The sequence below is a fragment of the Oryza sativa genome, chromosome 9 (assembly GCF_034140825.1).
Source record: "Oryza sativa Japonica Group chromosome 9, ASM3414082v1".
Classification (NCBI taxonomy): domain Eukaryota; kingdom Viridiplantae; phylum Streptophyta; class Magnoliopsida; order Poales; family Poaceae; genus Oryza; species Oryza sativa.
Window position 1 is genome coordinate 23554257 of NC_089043.1, and position 20668 is coordinate 23574924.

The following is a 20668-nucleotide window of genomic DNA, read 5'->3' on the forward strand; positions in this document are numbered from 1 at the left end:
ATGTATTGCTGCAGAGCCAGATTGTTGAGCATTGCCAACTTTGAACTTCCAAAAGAAGCTCAGCCAAAAATGCCACAGAAATTATATTACTAGCTACAAGGGCATGGATCATGCTCCAATTTGGCCATGCTTGACTGCCTGACGAACTCAACCAGAAATTTCACCATCAGAAATGGCATGTCTTAGATAATAAAAGGGATCAAACCCACATACAAGAAAAACATGTCCCTACAACATTTCCTTATCTTACAAAGAGAAAACAAGGAGAGGAGCTAATCTTACACGGCAGGTTTCCTACCTAGGCCCATACTAGAAAAAGCACACTCCTGAAAAGAGTTCCAACATGGCTTTTGGATACAACAATTGTAACGTGTCCGAAAACTTGATTTTGAGTCAGATTCAGCCTCCAACCTGGCACCAACGTGGCATGATACATATAAAGGCCAGTAAGGCCTTGCATTACAGGAAAAACTGGCCCCCAAATTATGAAGCGCAAAAGAGAATCAATAAAACCATGGATGGGGAGCTTAAGGTATCACTGTGTTGCAGTCTTCAAGCTGAAGGGCCTCCATTTTGAGTATCCTCTAACTTGGTTTTTGGTTCATCAGAAACATGGTTAGAATGTGCCTCTTCGAACAGAGGGCTTTCCGCTTTCCTTTTTCGTGTTAGCTCCAGTTCTTCTGCTTCAGGTGGCTCATCAGCATGAGAAGCTCGTTCGCCAGCTTCACCCTCCTGATGTACCGATGGTGCTGCCCAGGCTATGGGGCTCACTAAAGCAAAAAAACATCACATGGAATCAGACAAATGGCAAAAATATCATATAGGATCAGACAAATGGTGAATGCAGTTCGTTTGGCATGCTATAGAGCTAACCTTCAGCGGACATACATACAGTAACAAATTAAGGGCAGCTCGAGTAGTTTATAGTATAAATATATCTCTCTAAAAGAGTGAAGAGATTGTTGAATAAGTTTCTACGATCAATTCACTAAAAGAGGAAGTACCGATCTCTAGCAAGTTAGTCTTGGAAAGAACCAAAATGACTAATACAATACATCCAAGACAGACTTACGTGTCTGTTATAGAACCTGTTGCGTAAGCTAATTTCATAAAACAAAGCTGGATAAAGATAAATCTAGCAAGTAGTATGATTCTATAACATAAACACGAGCTTGTTACATAGTAACTTTTAGTACACGCCACTAGCCAGCACATGTCAGTTATTATGCAACTCAAGTTTAAGGAAACTAATTTGACTTCTTATGTTTACTTTTAATTATTTATTATTAGATAACTGGACTACATGATCAGAAATCCATATAATGACAAAATACTAACCAATCAATCTCCTGGGGGTCTGTGTGTGTAGATATATTTTAAGCCATAGCAGGTCAACGCGAACCCAGTTCAATCGGTTCAAGGGACGGGGTTGACGGCCACAGGATTTTACTTGCCAAAACATGTGGTACGGAAGGGTATCTTTTCAGCACGATAGTTTGCGATGCAGGACATGAATCCGGTAATATTGGGTCGATGGCTCAGGTCAATTACCCAATCTATAGCTGCCAACTAGTTTCGGGCACATATCTTGAACCCCACCTCCATATCTATTATATCCTTCTGTAGCAACCATAGGGGATGGTGATCCGGTTCATGACCCAACCATTGATCAGGATGATGAACCAGATCAACTGCATATCACGAATCGGGATAATAATCCAGGGTGGTGGGACGTGGCAGTGAACCACGAAGCTGGTGACTTACCCATTAATTGTTCAGCATGCAAATGGAAAGTTTTTATTGAGAATTAATACTGATTATGTGCTAACTAGTTATGATGAGTTCATTTATACGCCATTACACACCTTCTTCCGGCTTAACGGACTTGGTCGTTACTACACTTGCTTCATCATTTGGATTCACTATCTTAGGGCGCTTTTTGACATAGTCCTGTCGCAGAGGCCTAGGAATCTGGAATGAAAATTGAGTTAATGTTACACCCTGTGCAACATAATCCGGATTCTCCAAGAGGTACCTGCAAAGCATGGATTGAGTAGTTAGAGCATGGGCATACTGAATTACATTCTATTTATTTACAATATCCACTTGTCCAGCCATAAGAGCTGAAGAGGAAAGCAACATAAAATGTGCAGTGAAAGAATTCAAAGGGGAAATTTGACAAATCGAACATAATAATGTACCTATCAATTTCAACCAGTGACCTCAGTTTCCTTCCAGTAGGAGAAGTGTAATACCTGAAAGAAAGTAAAAGAGTGTCATATAAATACAATAACTTCAGTAAATATATCAAGACAAAAGTTTGTATAAATCATATAAAGGCAGTACTACTATCAAATATAAAATAAAGGGCAAGTTTGGTTTGGTGCCATACCAAAATCTTGGTAGTGCCAAAGTTTGGGCAACTTTTGGCACTACCAAATTCGGATGGCCAAAACTTTTACTATCTAAGAGATGTGTTGTTAAAATTTGGCACCAATCCAAACAACTAGAAACTCTATTGAAAATTGCCAATGAATTGGTAGGGCACAATTTGGAACCAAACCAAACTAGCCCAAAATGTTGAAAGAAACCACCATATTAATTCTACGAGACTAGAATTTCCCACATAAATCAAGAGGAAATAAAAATATCTATAATACAGGCTAGATTGCATAGGCAGGGAACCCTACATGAACCAGATGCTCACTGGTTAAACAAAGGCCAGTAGAAATGTTGGAGTTTATACTTCATACTGCTAACAGTGATGTGAAGTCTTAAACGCCGTATCCTCTTCTACATGATTCAGTACCTTCACTGTCTTGATTCCCAATTGTATTATACTTTAAACACTGGATAACTGTTCAACTGATTGATCTCCATTTGGTTTTGTGAGCCAACTAATGTAGCAACTACCAACAGACAGCAAAATGACCGAGATTCCACCCAATGCTTCTCAGCCTCAAGAACTTGATTCTCGTCATGATGCCAAAACTGCCTCTCATTGGTTTAGACTGATGTACTAAGAACAAATTAAGTATGTTCATCCATACAACTTTCACTTCATTACCAATTAGGATGAGGTTATTGCAATGCTAGGGACTAATTAAACATCTGGTCAGCAATAATCACATTTTACAGCAAGCAATAGGCTCAAATACCATCATATAAAGAGATTACAGCTACAAACACATAGTATAACATTTTCCTAGGTAGCCAATAATAGAAAGGACGATACTGCAGCTTATCAATGGGCGTGGATCACTTAATTGGTACGGTTCTTTTGTTATACAAAGTCAACTAAGATGCACTTTTTAATGCATATTTGTGTATTTAGTTCATTTGATTGAACTAGAGTGGATAAGCAAGTACCAAGGAGTGACCTGTGCTCACCACTACTGTAGCTACTACCTTCTACCTAAGTTGAACTAGTCAAAGTTTGTACATAACTAAGGCATAGAGAATTGGTTAACAGTCCAAAGGAAGCCAATGATTGGGGGAAAATAACATAAAAATACAAAACAAATTGAAACAATTAATGGGTAAGAGAATAGTAAAGTTTGCCATGTGAACGCATGGGCTACTTGGATAGTTTCTATTATTTTAGAGCATTAGTTACATACAGAAATGTCAGGAAATAAATAATGAAATCAATGTCCTTGCAGAAACATGGACTAAAAAGGTTAGATCAGTGGCAGAAAAGCATTACTCACACATCAGCAAATTTGGTGCCTCCTTCGCCTCTTATTCTGATCTGTCTTTCCCATCCAGGAGGAGGTAGTGCAATATTGGGTTTGTCAATAGCCCAAAGCCTGCTTCCATCCTGAGATATATCTTCTGGATCATTACATGTTACATCAGGTCTCCACTCACGGGCTCGTTCGCACTCAAAAGGTTCCTGTATAATACACTCACGAATTTCTTCATACTTCTCTTTTGTCGGAATAAGTCTCCATTTGAAACACTTGGCACATTGGACAGTGAATGCCCCAATAGATGGCATTCCTCGGTTCGGATTATTGGCTGATTTCTGCAAAGATGGTGAATGGTTCTCTCCAAGTTCATCTTGCCCTTTAGCTACAGTTTCAGGGTTGAACAGAACCATTTGATTTGATGCACTTTCAGATGAAAACTCATCATTGTCCAGTTGGTGGCCATCAGTATCTGACAACATAATTCGGGACTTCTTTGATGGTTGAGGAGTTTTTGAATTTCCCATAGGCTTTTTACAAGATTTGCCTGCAGTTGATAACCATAAGAAAATGTTGACATAGAACATGATATCTTATACAAAACAAATAAGAGACGTAAAACATGCCATCTCATACAAAGCAAATAAGAAGCCCAATCCATTTAGTGCTTATGAATAAAAAACTGTCATTCATAATAAACAATAAAACGCACTTCACTTCACTTCACTTCACTGACAGTGATAAAAAGAAGCAACTGGAGATAAATAAAGATAATCTAGACAGAAGTGGCTATAATTGTTATTGACAAGATGAGCTCCATTTGCTTTCCTGGTAAAGCATATTTTAGTTTTGCCCCTGTGTCGCACTTCACCCAATCACACCACAACATATCAGTAATTCAGCCCCCAAAATACAACCGCGAATATCAGAAGCAAAACGTGGGGTGACACCTCCTTGTTATTCAGAAAATGGGTTCGTATGGATTATCTGTCTAGCACGTGAGTAAATTAGAGTTCTCGAGCTCCAGAATCAGCTCATACAGTTTTTGTTCAGACACATCTAAACTACTACGATAGATTCCAATCAGTATAAATGGCAGCAGTTAATCATCACGATGGGAATAAACACAGACAGTAATAACTTAACGATTTCTAAGCTGATTGAATGGAGAAGAGCATAGGGGCGGATCTAACGCGGGACATGGGTGTTCAATTGAAACCCCCAAACATTTTAGTGGGGGAGGCAGTATTAAGGTTAGGGCAAATTAAGACAAAAAGCTTCCAGATCTAGAAGCGAAGCTAGGGTTAACGCAAATTCGAGAAGAGAAAAAAAAAACGTCGGTAGAGACAGATGAGGAAGAGGGTGTGCGTGACGGATGGGTGCTCACCGGGGATGCGGCGGAAGCAGCAGGACAGACGACGACGACGGAGGCGGCGCCCTCCCCCTGCTCAGCTCGCGGGGATGGAGATCGGCGCAGGCGACGGGGCGAGCGAACTCACTCGCGAGGAGTCGACGCCGAGGGAATCCTCGAGGCACCGACGACGAACGAAGAGAGGGAGAGGCTCCGCGGGTGCGGACGAGGTTTGCGGCGGTGGGTGGGGGGGTGCGGGCCGCGAGCCTCGGGCCGCCGCCTCCGGCGACGCCGGCTCGCCGGAGATTGCTTGGCGCGGGGTCGCACCACGACGAGGAGGAGGAGGAGGAGGAGGAGCACGGGGGACGACTCTTACGGTGGTGTGCCTGGCAGCATCGGTAAAGAAGAGGGGCAAAGGGGGGACGGAGTTCGCGACGGGATCGGGCAAAAATGTAATTCACTGGTCCTAATCTGGAGAGATGGGTGGCACAGACAGGGGTAGTTTCGTCAATGCGATCTTTGGCGGTGGGCTCATAGGGACGACTGCGCTCAGCTTCCATTTGGCACGGCCAAAGCTCCAACCAAACAATTTTAGCTTCACCAGAAAATAAAGTAAAGTTGTTATTACGAAATAAACTACAGAGGTGGAGTTGGATTTAGACGTGGAGTTGGGTTCGCAACTTCACTTCAGACCCAACTCCTAAGTTAAATTTAGAGGTTGGAGTTCTACCAAACAAACCCATAGTTATCAGTTTGTCTTCACTTTCTTAGAGTTGTCACTCGCCATCATATAATTAGAATATAGGAGTATGTTTCACAGACCTTAGGTGTCACCTGTCATTACAAGAACGGGGCATATGCTCTTTGTGATGATATAAATTGTCATGAGCCCATGCCTATGCATTAAACGATGTAACTGCTATTTTCATCTATGAACCACCCGTCATTATACAAACGGGGCATATGCTCCTTGGGATGATATAAATTGCCATGAGCCCATGACTATGTATTAAACAGTGTAACTATTTATTTTTCATCTATGGACCACCGTTCGAGGGTGTTATGTTGTGACTAGATATTATGTCACCGTACACTAATAACAATAAGATAATAATATGACTAGAGCATTACTACACATGTTTTTAAAACACATAGTCATTAAAACTAGGCCTCTAAAGCATGAGCATATGTTACTAGTATCACACTAGATCAATTATAGAGTAAGGAATTGTAGAGATCGTGGAAAAAAATAGTTCTGATTTTGTTCTTAGTTGGATATCTTTGTACGAACTTTCTATACTCTCCATAAAGTTATAGATGGCCATAAGGCCCAAGGTTTGATGCCCTGGCCCACGGCACAACTCAAGCATGGCACGACATGATAGTTAGGCCATGACTGGGCCGATGCCTTGGCATGGTGGGCCAGCTCCGCACGGTCTAATGAGCGTGAAGAAAAATAGTTGAGGGACCCAAAATGGACATATTGGGCATTTAAGGCACGGCCAAAGAGATTAGGAATACAAAAGTAGACTTATCCCAACCATATAAGACATGGCCTAAAGAGACGAGGGAGGAAAATAGACTTATTCATAGAGAAGCATAATGGGTTATCATGCCTTAGGCCAGCCCGGCACGGCTCGAGTCTTATTGGGTTATGCCTGGGCAGTTGGTGTAGCCCGTGGGTGGGCACGGCCTGACCCGACTGACCTCAGGCTGGGCCCAGTCCTACTTGGGTCGTGCCAGGCCACGCGGCCCATTTAGCCATCTATACATAGGGCGCTTCAATTGTAGGATTAAATATGGATCAGGTTGCTTATTGTCAACCATATCCATATACTTTTCTAAGCTTATCTAAGCCTATTTTAATTAAATTTATTATAGTCATGTGGATTTTGTAGAGGCACTGATTTTGTAGAGGCAATTTTATCCCCGTCCACTTATGGACCATTTTGGATTGAAATCATTAAAGCCAAATAATTGATAGTGCACATATTTAATTTGGTCACATTCTACAAACTTATTCACCGTACTAATAAAATTTACCATACTTCGCATTGGTATCAAACCAAATATGGGCTAGCTAACTTTCCCAAAAAAAGAAGTAGAAGATAGTACTAAAAATTGCTTAGATTTTAGATTTTGATAGAATTGGTAGGTCCAAAAGAAGAAGTAGAAGATAGTACTAAAAATTGCTTATGTTTTAGATTTTGATAGAATTGGTAGAGTAGAGAATCAAATAGTATGCCTCAAGTGTGGTTAAAATTCCATTTGTTTCAAGATTAAAAAAATCCATTTGTTTCTACCCACATTACTCATCCATTAATTCAGTCAGACCGAGCCAAACACATCCAAAACCAGTAGATGGGCGCACAGTGTGAATAGCGGAGAAATTCTTAGCAAGAGCATTGTGAAGTCAACATTCATAATCTTACCACCCATACAGTCTATGTACCCGTATATCAGTTTCAACTTTCACGTTACAAGCTCTGGCAGCAAAAATATCAGCACGTACGATTTTTTTTTTAAAAAAACGACCGTCGAGGCGTCAACCGTACCAGTACCACACTGACCATGTACAAGCAGAACAAAACTCCGCGTAATCACCAGTTCACCACCAATACACCATTCCCCTCTCCACTGATCGATGAACTGATCAAGGACAATACTACTCCTACAGAAAGAGAAGAACACCACGTACGATCTCATCTCGATTCTCACTCCAACTCCTGCTCAGTCTCCACTGCGCTGCCAAAACGAGGAAAAACTACACGAGCAGGAAGCAAATGAAAGCCAAAGACCGCCATGAAAGCCCACCAGTGTGTCTATGGTACTACAATCTACAAACAGCGTGCGTTGCGTGCGTCACGCGCTTCACCATGACCACGTCACCGGGCTCGGCTGGTAGCTCACCGCCGGGAGCGGCGGCTGCGGCGGCGGCGCCATGCAGTGCTGCGGCCACTGGTAGTAGGGCGCCTCGCCGGCGGCGGCGAGGTGGGATCCTCCCGATCCCCCGTCCTGCTCGACCTCCATGGACGTGTCCTCGGCGTCCATCATCTCCGTCGTCGTCGTCGCCGTCGCGGCGGCCGACGTGGAGGCTTCCTGGGAGTTTGAGGGCACGGGAACCCATGGTACCATGGCCAGGTTGGAGGTCTCGTCCATGGCTAGCTCCTCGAACAGAGCACGGTGTTCGCTCGCCTCTCGCAGCGCGGTGCCTGCAGGATCAAACCACAGTTAATTTGATCTCAGCAGCTTCAGGTTGAAACAAATTCGACTCAAATTAGGCGTGGATTTGGTGGATTACGTACTCTTGAGGCCGTGGATCCAATCGGGGCTGACGCGGAGAGGGAATTCCGGGCGGAGTGGGCCGAGGAGGAGGTTGCGGGCGGCGTCGTCTGGCTTGTACAGCACGATCGCCCTCTCCTCGTTCGGCGCCGGCACGGCGATCACCGGAACCTCCTCGCCGCGCATCTGCACCTCCGCCACCGGCTGCGGCGGCGGCGGCGGCGCGCACAGCTCGGGCACAACGGGCGGCGGCACATCCGCGTCCTGCACGCACCACGACGCGAGTTAGTTGATGGCATACGCCGCTAGTGTGATTTGGGGGGAGATTTGAGTTAGAGTACGCACGAGACGGCGGATTTTGGTGGCGCGGGAGGAGACCGGGAATCCGGAGGCTGCGCCGCCGTCGTCCAGCCACAGCTCCGGCGCGTCCTCGCCTTTCCTCTTCGCCGCCGCCGCCGCCGCCGCCGCGGGCGCCATGCCCACTGGCACCTGATCGCCGAACACCCGCACGTCGCCCGCCCCCAATCCCGCCACCGGCTGCTGCTGCGTCGGCGGCGCCGGCGGCACGCACACGCCGGGCACAACGGGCGGCACCTCCGCGTCCTGCGCGCACCCAAAACCAAATCAAACAGGTCGTCAAACCCGAGCACATCCCGCTAGTGTGATTCGGGAAGGGAGATGAGGTAGAGACTAGAGAGCACATACGAGGCGGCGGATCTTCGTGGCGCGGGAGGAAACCGGGAACCCGGAAGCGGCGGCGGCGGCGCCGCCGCCCATCCACAGCTCCGGCGGGTCCGCGTCTTTCCTCTTCAGCGCCGGCGCCGCGTCCATCGCCATCTCAACTCCTGCTGCTCAAACTCCCCGTCTCCAAGAGACAGACCCCAACTGATCCAGTAGCGATGTGGTGGTTGATGATTTCGTCGAGAGCTCGTGTGGTTCGCGATGATGGCTGATGCGGCAATGGCGAGAGGGGAGGGGAGGGAAGAGGAGGCGGCGAAAATTTAGGAGGAGGGAAAGGGAAAGTTGGAGAAGGTTCGTTTCGCGCTCTCGTGGGCTCTAGAATATTTCCGCGCTTCTCGCTTCAGTTCGATGCATCGCTTCTCGAATCCTACGTGGCGCTTGGACCGTGGACGTGTACCGTGTACGTGGCAACGATACGTGTGGCCCACATGGCGGTGCCCGTAATAGTCTTCAGTGTAATCCCAGCCAATCCACGTCTTCTCCGTCCCAATACCTCGTTTCTAGCCCATCATCCACCGCGCAGCCCATCCAGTTCCAGCCCATCTATCGTGTTCGTGGCAGCACCGTTCCTTCCGGCCCATGTATCCTCCCACTCCCACTCGGCCCGAGAGTTTGGAGGCCGAATCGGGCCGAAACCAGGGTGGAACAGGTTTCCTTGTGATTTTACACGACACAGGGCTGATCGCTCCGTGGTGCATGGTCAATAATTAGTCATGGATGCACCGGCCGGATTTCGAGGTTCTGTGGCACGAAGTTTCGCCACGTTTTACTGCCGGCTACGCGGTCACTCGTTTGACACTTTTGCCGGTGCGTGTTCTCGCCGTGCTGATAGCCAGATAATCTGTGTCTGCCACTAAAGCTGTGTTATTTAGTCTAATTTTCCGATTTCATTTTCATTATCTTTCACGCGTACATTTTCTAAAATATTAAACGGTGTATTTTCTAAAAAAAATTATATATAAAATTATATTAGTCTATTTTAATTTTTTAATACTTAACTAACCGTACGCTAACGTGCCTTGAAAATAAAATCATGCGCTAATTAATACTTACTTTGTTTTGCGAGTCGAAGAGAAGGAGTTGGGAATACATCCTAAGATATTTCTCTAATCAAGTTTACTCGACTTGTTTTTTATAATAAACACAGTACACGCTTACCTACATATGCACAACACACGCACAGACACCATACCCTTACATGCATCTTGGAGATATTCGGATCATGCTCCTGACGTATCTTTAAGAACTATGAAGAAAAAAAAAACATGTCAACATTTGTCTACCGTTGAAAAAAAGTACTCAATTTCAAATATAACGAATTAAATGCAAAACTTTAAAATTGAAACACACCCATGTCCTCTCTGGTCCCCTCCTCCCAACCCGAGAAAATATGTAGTGGAAATTATATATCCTAAAAACTACCGTTGGATCGAAAAATAAATATATGAGATTTATCCACGTCATCATGCTCAAAGTGGACGAATCTCGTACGTTCATTTTCGATCCAATGGTAGTTTCACCATAAATTTTCCTCCCAACATATTGCGCACACAGCTATAGCATAGAGGAAGAAGGAAATAGAAGAGGAGATGAAATGAGAAATTCTGAAAGCATTACGTCAAGAGAGAATTAAGCAACGAGTTCCTTTCAAAATAGAAAACAAAATAAACAAAACTGACGAGTGGCAAAAAAGAGAGAGAGCAAGAAATAACAATTACCGACGACTACTCTTGGTCAAGAAATATATTTGGAAATCTGCACAGTACCTAGTGGCGTTTGCAACTGCTGAGTGCTGACTCACTAAAAAGGAGCCTTATCTCCAATTGTTTTCTTCTCAACTCTCCCCTAAAAAAGCAGAAGCACTTGGGCGTTGGCATCTCCTACTAGCTGCTTCTCACACCGAATCAAAGCAGTTGCCTCATTGCCTGCCTACTGGACTCTACACTACACCATTAGGTTGTTGGTGAGAGGCGCAATGCGTGTCCCAGGCATATATATGTGGCCTCTGGCCGGATTGTATCAGGACGCCGTCTCGGCCAGGTTCACTCTCAATCTAGCTCTATATACCCCACGCACTTCTATTTTTTTCCATCGATCATTGCCACTTTTCTCCTGGATTTTGACTCCACATGAGGAGTTTTAATATGGTAGAATACCAGTGCTTACTTTGTGACCTTCGAATGCAATTGGAGGACAAAGCAATGCAGGCTGTAAAGATACTTGTCTAGCTGCTTGCTTTTCATCAGTAATTTCCTTTTGCTAGGAGACAAATGAACATAGCGATATTTTTTCATAAAAAAAGAACTACGTACATGCATTGCATCATAAGCTAATGCAGAACTAATATATATGTACCCATACGATCGGTATATACTCAGCATATGGCTTCGATCACTATCATGGAAGAAAAAGGCTGGGATTCCTGTAATGTGTCAGATCCTCTCTTTAACTAATCAACATGTATTGGACTCCACTAATGACTAGAGTCAACTTTAAATTTACTAGCTATAGCTACCCAACCTTTTCATGAATACTACAAATTATTATTTATCAGTACTAGTAATAATTTGGTGAAAATTTCCTGCTTTATTCAATAAAATTGACAGCTTGTCAATTCATTTAAAAAATAATAATTTGGTGAATTTACAACCAAGTGTATTGGCATTTAGGCCTTGTTTAGTTGGAGATAATTTTTGAGTTTGATTGTCAGATCGGATATACGCACGCATTTGAAGTATTAAACGTAGTCTAATAACAAAACAAATTATAGATTCTGCCAGAAAACTGCGAGACGAATTTATTAACCCTAATTAATCCGTCATTAGTAAATGTTTACTATAGCACCATATTGTCAAATCATGTCGCAATTAGGCTTAAAAGATTCGTCTCGCAATTTACACGCAATCTGTGCAATTGATTTTTTTTCCTATATATAATACTTTATATATGTGTTCAAATATTTAATGTGACAGCGTGAAATTTTTTGTTTTAGAAACAAAACAGAGCCTTAATTTTGAGGCCACAAAACCTGCCACGCTCTAGCACACGTAGTGCTGTCATACGTAGCATGATACGTAGCTTTCGCGCCCCAGAATTGCATGATAGTTAAGCAGCTAGAGCCCACAGTTGCAAACCAACGCAGACATGCACAACTAATCCTATCGATCGAATCGACAACGATCGCTCGATCGATGCCTCCGCAAGCGATCATCAATCTCACTACTCTCTCTCAGCAGAATGCTTGAGAAAATAGCACACACATGAATGTACATGCCAATATAATGATTAATTATGGCCTTTTGGAGACATGCATGAAGTTGATCGATCGGGGCCGACAACTGTTGAGTGCCAATAAAGTTGGAGAACCTAATTAATTACTGTAGTTAGGACTTAGATAGTGTTGAGGTAATTAGGATGATAATAAATGGTAGATAATGTTAATTGATCACATGTGGGGGTTGTGGTATCGATACGGTTAACCAAAGTAGGAAGGTGATATGGATGCTGCTGTATAACTTTAGCTTAATCCTGCACTCAAGTTGACAACTTGTGATTGGTTAATGGTGACTGTAATTCTGTACGTCTATGATGCATGCCTAACACTACTAGAAAATACATTTTTTCCCAATATAGGGGTCTAATTTTCGCGGGCGGACATAACCCTTGAAGTCAAATGACCGCTACAAAAATATAAATCGGGGTGAAGTTCTCTATCCGCCTGCGAAATATTATTTCGCAGACGGACCACTTAAGCGACGCTTGCAAAAATAATTTTCGCAGGCGGACCACTCAAACCGCGCCTGCGAAAATGGTACCTACCCCAAATATTTCTAAGTCTTATCTTCTCCTCCACCCCTCCCCACCACTCATTTCCCTCACTCAGCTTTCTCTCTCCCTCAAACACTTTCCCCTATCCTCAACGCGCGTCTAGGCACCCCCTCCCCTCCCCTCCCCTCCCTCTACCGGCGGCGGCGGTGCGGGGCGGCGGCGACGGCGCGCGCGGGGCGGCGACGACGACGGCTCGGCGGCGGCGGCTCACCTCCCGCCTCCCTCCCAGATCCGGCCGGAGGAGGGAGGGGGGAGGCCGGCAAGGGCGGCGGCGACGACGGCTCGGCGGCGGCGGCTCCCCTCCTCCTCCCTCCTAGATCCGGCCGGAGGAGGGAGGGGGGAGACCGGCGGGGGCGGCGGCGGCAACGACGACGACGCCCGGCGTGGCTCCGGCTGGGGGAGGGCGGTGGCGGCTCCCCTCCCCCCTCCCTCCAAGATCTGGCCGGCCGGAGGAGGGAAGGGGGAGGCCAGCGGCGGCGGCGACGACGACAGCGCGGGGCGGCGGCGACGGCGTGGCTCTGGCCCCGCGATTTTTTTTTGCTTTTTCAATGCATTTTCACAGGCGGGCCATTGCCCCGACTGCGGAAATCATCGATTTTCGCAGTCGTTGGGATGCAGGCGGTCCTCCCATCCGTCTGAAAAAATCACTTTTGGCCGCTTGCAAAAATACTTTTTCTAGTAGTGTAATTAACACAAACTAGCCACCGCTAGCTCAACTGTGCCGTAAGCACTGATGATTGGGACGCGTTTACGGAATGTAACCTTTTATACTGTACTAGTGTAATGGTAGAAATCAAATTTAAACCGTGTTAGCCTGGCAATTTTAAATGCTAGTTAACTTGTATTTAACTATAATATAACTTGTATATAGCTTTTAAAAATCCAATGGTCGTAAAACGGAGGTCGTGGGACCGAATCCCCTCATCTATGCCCATGCTGTGATTTTTTTTCCTTCCTAGTTTGCGCGAATCGTGAAGCAAATCTAACGATTCAAATTTACAAGTTACATTATAATTGTATATAAAGTATAATGTGACTACACGATAATTGTATTATATTTACATTTAATATACTTTTAAAAGAAAATTTATCGATAATTAAACATATAGCAAAAACAATTTGAGATGCCATCATATATACTTCCTCTGTTCCAGGTTACAAGACGTTTTGACTTTAGTAAAAGTCAAATTATTTCAAATTTGACTAAGTTTACAGGTAAATATAGTAATATTTATAATACTAAATTAGTTTCATCGAATCAATAATTGAATATATTTTTTCATAATAAATTTATTTTGGCTTAAAAAGTTACTATTTTTTTACAAGCTTAAAACAATTTAGCTTTGACCAAAGTCAAAACGTCTTATAACCTACTACTCCGTCCTAAAAAAAAATAAATCCTAGCTATGAATTTGGACACATATGTTCAGGTTTAGATTCTTTTTAGATTCTTTTGGGATGAAGGGGGCATATGCAACTGTGTCATCTCGATCTGTGACATGTACGTACGTCGTCGCATGGTGGCATCCAAACAAGCGCTCCAATCGCGCATGCATGCGGCCATGCACGGCAAGCGCGCGCGCCGATCGGTTACGACGTGTTACATGTCAGTCGGCGCGGCGCGCGCGCACGCTGCAGGCGTGAGGACGCAAGCAAGCAAGTCGCATGCACACGCCTCCCACGCCACGCGAATCCAGGCAACTCCCGGCGAAAACCGGCGAATTCTGCAACACGTACACCCGGCTCGCGCCGCGCACGCCAAGCACCGGCGCCCGTGCATGCATGCCGAGACAAAAAAAGCGCCCACGAAATCTGGCCGGTTTCCCCGATCTTCAGTTACTCTAACCGCAGCTAGCCAACTATCTACATCAGCTACTACTACTCCCTCTCCGTCCGGGATTTTTGGATGAATGTAACAGTACTACGAATTTGGACACATATTTCTGTGTATGAATCTGGACAAACTCTCTGTCTTGATACCCAAAATACTTATCGTTTTTAGTTTTTTTTAACATTTGACCATTTATCATATTTGAAAGATTATGAAATTATTATTCATTTTTGTTTGTGACTTATTTTATTATCAAAAGTACTTTGAGTATGATTTTTTTTATATTTACACTAATTTTATAAATAAGATGAATGGACAAACGTTGTAAAAAAAGTTAAAAATAACATCTAATTTAGGATGGAGGGAGTACTAGTTTGTGTCACATCCAATTAAAATCTCTTATATTTTGAGAAGGATGGAGTAGTACACTAGTAATACCTCCGCTTCATATTATAAGACTTTCTAGTTTTGCTCACATTTATACGTATGTCTAACCCTGAAACTGAGGAAGCATTTAGCAGTACTTACCGGCCGGTCTTCATTTATTCGCATATGCATAATAAGAAATCGGTGGATGCAGTTAAGTGGAAAAGCTAAGATATTCAGGGGAATATAAGGGCGTGTAGCTGAATGGGATGCGGCGAATTAATACTACACGTTGTCGATGCTGCTGGATATCACATTCTATTCTATTGCAATCTGCCTTGCTTTTCCTTGTCGAGATTACTCTAGCAATTTAATTTCCCGACTTTAGAGGTTTACATACCTCTTTTGATTGATTGAAGATTGTGGGTTTTGTGTAAGATGCCACTATGGTGTGATCTCTTGCACCTTTTTACACGAGGATGAATTCTAATATCTTGGGTGGACGTACACCCGTTTATTGCATGCCACCTAAATGATTATGAAATTTTTTTTAAAAAAATCACAAGATAGGTTAATATGTAATATATCACTTCACAAACATGCAAGTTCAAATTCGACTTCTACAAGTTGTAACGAAAATAACAAATCAAACTCTAACTGGTATACGTATATTCACAGTTAAATTAATTGTTTTTGTTACAATTTATAGAAGTCGAATTTGGACTTGTATGTTTGTGAAGTAATATATTACATATTAACCTATCATGTCAATTTTTTTAATTTTTTTATAACCATTTAGATGACATGAAAGAAACGGGTGGACGTCCACCCGAGTGTTTAAAACAGTTTCCCCTTTTTGCATGTATAGTATCCCCTTCTCCCCTATATATCAACTCCACGCCGCACACAGACATCTCCAAGATCGGAAAGCTAACAATTCTCAATCCTAAGCAGGCACAATATATCATCACAAACTTGACAATATTATCACGTACTATATACTATCGAAGCATATATTTGTTCTGCACATATAGTAGCTAGCAATAGTAATTAGTACGTGATCTAAGAAAAGAGTGATCGATCTTCGATTTGATCGATAGTATCGTCAATCGTGTGTCCGATCCGATCCGCCATGGAGTGGAGGGACAGCTTCTTGGACCTGATCTTGATCCCTCTCAGCCTCCTCGTCCCCATGGCGTACCACGTCTGGCTGTGGCGCGCCGTCCGCCTCACCCCGCTCCGCACCGCCGCCGGCATCAACTCCGCCACCCGCCGCCTCTGGGCCATCAGCATGACCAAGGTACGTACGTTTCGCCGCCGGTGATCGATCACCGGAGTAAGTACAGAGAGATGGCTGTACACATCTTGATTAATTCTTGGTGCATGGATGGATGGACGAATATGCGCAGGACAACGAGAAGAAGGCGGTGCTGGTGGTGCAGTCGCTGCGGAACGTGATCATGGGGTCGACGCTGGTGGCGACGACGGCGATCCTCTTCTGCACGGGGATCGCGGCGGTGCTGAGCAGCACGTACACCATCAAGAAGCCGCTCAGCGACGCCGTCTTCGGCGCCCACGGCGAGTACATGATGGCGCTCAAGTACGTGGCGCTGCTGCTCCTCTTCCTCGTCGCCTTCCTCTCCCACTCCCTCGCCATCTGCTTCCTCAACGAGGCCAGCTTCCTCATCAACACCTCCCCCACCCTCCTCGCCGGCGGCGATGGCGCCGGTGACGACGGCGGCCGCCGCCTCCTCGGCCTTCCGTCGACGAGGGACTACATGGAGGAGGCGCTGGAGAAGGGGTTCACGCTCAACTTCGTCGGCAACCGCATCTTCTTCGCCGGCGTCCCGCTCCTCCTCTGGATCTTCGGCCCGCTCCTCGCCTTCCTCTCCTCCCTCGTCATGATCCCCATCCTCTACAACCTCGACGTCGTCAACGTCAAATCACATCGCGGCGGCGACTGCGGCTGCGGCTGCGGCAATGGGAAATCATCGGTGGACAAGAACGGCGCCGCAGCCGCCATGGATTGCACGCTTGTCTGACGAAGAAGCAAGCAAAGCAATCTTGGCTCGATCGATGATCGATCTATCTGCAGCGAGATTTGCTCCGGTCCAACAAAAAATACCTCGAGATACCGGTACCTACGGTACCTGCAGCATGCTTGTTCATGTGTGATATAAGTGTAGTGATGGTACAGTAGACTGCCACATTGGTAGTTAATTTGGCTCTATAGCTAGTGCATATGCATGCGTGGACGAAAAAGCTAGTTTCTTGTGGATCAGCAACACGTACGTCAGTGGACGATATAAGTTGCTTCCTAGATGGTACTAGGAAATCCGTTCTTGAGTTCGTTGCATGCATATGACATGGAATCCAACAGCGCGTCTTGCTGTCATTTTTACCAAAGTTGTTGTCCGTTCAAGTTGTTGCTTATTAGGAGTACTATATGTGTTTATGCATGGGCATATTCCTAGTGAGCTTTTTATATCTCGTGTCTCTGTTTGTCCCTTTTGTCATGAGCAAACGATAGATCAATTAACCGATTGGCAGTTTTGCTTAGGTGGCGTGCTTATACATGACACGGTTTCGCTGAAGTGCGGTGCGGGCTGATTTTCTTGGTACCATCACAAAGATCTCTGAGTTGAAAAATACCAGTGCATATGTGTCATTTTCATGTAAGTCCAGATTTCACATGTCATCGATCCTTACGCAGGGTTTTCAATTTCGAAATTAGATTTTATACCCAGGGTTTCCGAAATTTCAAGCCGAAATTATTTGAAAATTTGACTGAATTTGAATAAAATTTTACCAAATTCACAAAAAAAAATGCAAAAAACCAAAAATTTCGGGCGAGATTTGAGCATGCCGGTGGGTGGGGGGGGGGCGAAATTTCGGAAATTTCGAACCGAAATTTCAAACCCTGTCCTTACGTACAATAGTATTTTTTGCAACTCACATATCGTTACGATGGTTTTCTCAAAAATTTTCTCTTTATGGTATTACGGTCGATAGAAAATGGAGAAAAATTGTACCTTGCATTTTTGACCGTTAGATGCACTTTGAGATTCATACATGCTGTAAAGGAGGAAAAGAAATTGATACACGCATGAGGGACTGAACCATCAACGTTTGGCCCAAGCCCACGAAAGTAGCCATCTGCAATTTTAACCGGTACACTTAAATGCATGTTGAAATATATAGTGCAGTGACAAAGGATGTGTGATTTCAAACTTGAGGTCCCGTACGTGTTCAATCCTCAAAACGTTCACAATTTCTTCTTTAAAAATGATTGGAGAGACATCTCTCCCTCCAAATCTCTTTTTCTTTTAACTGCTGTTGCCAGTGGTCACGATCATGCTAGTACTCTCTCCATGCGTTGATCAACACATATTATGTTTGTTTGTTTCTTCTTGCTGAGTTCATTGGTGCTGTCATGTTAAAATTATTGCTGGTGTAAGCGGAAGCAAGATTCCTTAATCGTTGAAGAAATTCTGCTGGTGACTTACTGTTCACTTAGTTTATGTATGCATGTGTCGAGATAAATTTGCACTTCAGTTCTAGCTTATTTACGTTGTACTGAAATTGCGATATAATGTGCATTCACAAATTGTTCTGTTTTTTTGTGGTTGCTATTAGTGGTACTTACTACATTACGACGCTAATGATCTACACTGCTGAATTTAGTGTGTAAGCAATATTTGGTCCTAGATCATGTTTACACGTGGAAGAGGGTGTTTGACAGAGCTCAATATGTAGTATCTTGGCCTTATTCCACTTCATGGTTCCTGAGTTAGATGATATATTGTACTGCTGTTGAGAGAATTTTAGGTTTGCAGCGAAGCCTGGCCTTCTAATTAAACTGGCCTTTATTACTGAACAATCTCTTCATCTCTTGGGCTCTTGGCATTTCTTGTTTTCTTTTGGTGTTACAGCTCGAATATGTCTTGGCATTTCTCGCTCTTCTGATGATTGATGTGCTGAACATTGCCTTTGGATTACTACCTCTCTTCCAGCTCCCATAGAATTCAGAAATCATACAACTTGTATGTTTGCCTATGTATATCCGGTTGAATGTAGAGGCTGGATTTATTCTAATTTTCTAAAAATTGAACTTGGTGTGTGCCTGTATTTGTTATCGTGCAGAGGCTGTAGCATATTTGACAGACTTGCTAAACTCGGCTGTTTCTCTGTTAAGATTCTCACCCAGGCAACTTGTCATGCGACAATTAGGGCACCAAAAACCTTGTTCCGATTTCCCAATGCGATGGCGACGATAAAATTGTCGACGGGAGTCCACGGCCTCTGAATGCGATGCGGCGGCTTCTCCTCGTTGTCTCACGGCATGATGTCACTTAGATGAGCTTCGTCCTCCCAGCATGCTACGACCAGAGTTTGCACTTTCGATTTCGATCAAAATTTACGAAATTTCAGGATTTTCAGCATTTCTAGACTGAAATTATTTGAATATTTAAATAAATTTTGACTGAATTTAAATAAACTTTAACCAAATTCATTAAAAAAGAGAAAAATCTAAAAATTCCAAGCGCGAACATGTGTGGGGGGGGGGTTTCCAAAATTACCAAAATCTCGACTCGGAATCTATACTTTCTATAAAGTTATAACCCACTAACTCTAAAGTTTAACATGCAACCATGCCACATCATCACCCACTAACAATAATTACATATTCAATCTCATGCAAGCATGCAAGAGCATCTACAATCTATTTAATTCTACAATTAAATTAGGGACAATTGCAAATTTACCACTACTTTGAATCACTATTGTAAAATTGCCACTAGAAAATTGCAAAAATGCCACTAGAACTGTCATTCGAGTGGCATCCTTGCAATATTGAAAAAACCGATGGCAAATTTGCAAATGCCCCAAATTAGATTAACATGCAAGCATATTCAATCATCACTTCTCACATTATTTCCACAATAGTTTTACAAATCTCTCTATCATTTTTTTAATATTTAATATGTACATATCAATATGTTTTACATTAAAGTGTGAATTTGATAAATATTGATAAGCCCTAAGATTTGATTATTTTTTTCTTTTTACTCCTAGCTGAATTATAAAAAAAATAGCATTAAAAAATTACTTAGTAATTTCCGCAGTAAATCGCAGGGAATCCCCTAGTTATAATAATTGGCTGTGACACGTAGAGCAGCAGAGGTGCTCGGGGGTAACGATGGGTTCATGCACAAAGACATGGAGGTGCGGCTGCAGGCCTCCAGATCGGCTGTGGCAGCCACAGGCGTGAGGGACCCGGGGAATGGCAACAATGACAAGTGGGGCCTAGGTGGAGCCGCCGAGTCGCGGAACAGTGGTCGGTGGGAGAAAGCAGCTCTCGCCGCTCGAATAGTCAGAGGACAATGAGAAAAGTGGGGAAGCAAGGGGCATGTGCATTTCTGTCTTTCTCTCTACGGTTAGTTTAACAACATACTAATGATAGATTGACGGGGATGTCCTCGAGTGAAGAAAAATTATGGTCCAATGGCATATATATAACGGAACACAATTGATAATCTTCACTCAGAAAAAAAGAGGGGAAACTTCTTGTGAATCTCG

General features: G+C 43.9%; 3 protein-coding genes and 1 long non-coding RNA gene across 4 annotated transcripts; 1 reads left to right on the forward strand and 3 right to left on the reverse strand.

Annotated features, from left to right (window-relative positions):
* Window positions 1–147: 147 nt before the first annotated feature.
* On the reverse strand, window positions 148–5464 carry LOC4347452 (methyl-CpG-binding domain-containing protein 2). Its single transcript, XM_015756450.3, has 5 exons — window positions 5077–5464; window positions 3711–4236; window positions 2202–2255; window positions 1866–2035; window positions 148–770 (listed from the first exon to the last, which is right to left on the reverse strand). Exons 2-5 carry the CDS (start codon window positions 4214–4216, stop codon window positions 553–555), a joined length of 948 nt encoding a protein of 315 aa, XP_015611936.1. The 5' UTR covers window positions 4217–4236; window positions 5077–5464; the 3' UTR covers window positions 148–552.
* Window positions 5465–7527: 2063 nt separating this feature from the next.
* LOC107277973 (uncharacterized) lies at window positions 7528–9287 on the reverse strand. The gene is made up of 4 exons (XM_015755494.3): window positions 9028–9287; window positions 8668–8925; window positions 8346–8586; window positions 7528–8252 (listed from the first exon to the last, which is right to left on the reverse strand). Exons 1-4 carry the CDS (start codon window positions 9157–9159, stop codon window positions 7912–7914), a joined length of 972 nt encoding a protein of 323 aa, XP_015610980.1. The 5' UTR covers window positions 9160–9287; the 3' UTR covers window positions 7528–7911.
* An 875-nt stretch (window positions 9288–10162) lies between these two features.
* On the reverse strand, window positions 10163–11028 carry LOC136351645 (uncharacterized). The gene is made up of 2 exons (XR_010734823.1): window positions 10830–11028; window positions 10163–10309 (listed from the first exon to the last, which is right to left on the reverse strand). It is a non-coding gene; the product is annotated as an uncharacterized lncRNA (long non-coding RNA).
* A 4902-nt stretch (window positions 11029–15930) lies between these two features.
* On the forward strand, window positions 15931–17494 carry LOC4347453 (uncharacterized). The gene is made up of 2 exons (XM_015755204.3): window positions 15931–16388; window positions 16498–17494. Exons 1-2 carry the CDS (start codon window positions 16221–16223, stop codon window positions 17128–17130), a joined length of 801 nt encoding a protein of 266 aa, XP_015610690.1. The 5' UTR covers window positions 15931–16220; the 3' UTR covers window positions 17131–17494.
* Window positions 17495–20668: the final 3174 nt, after the last annotated feature.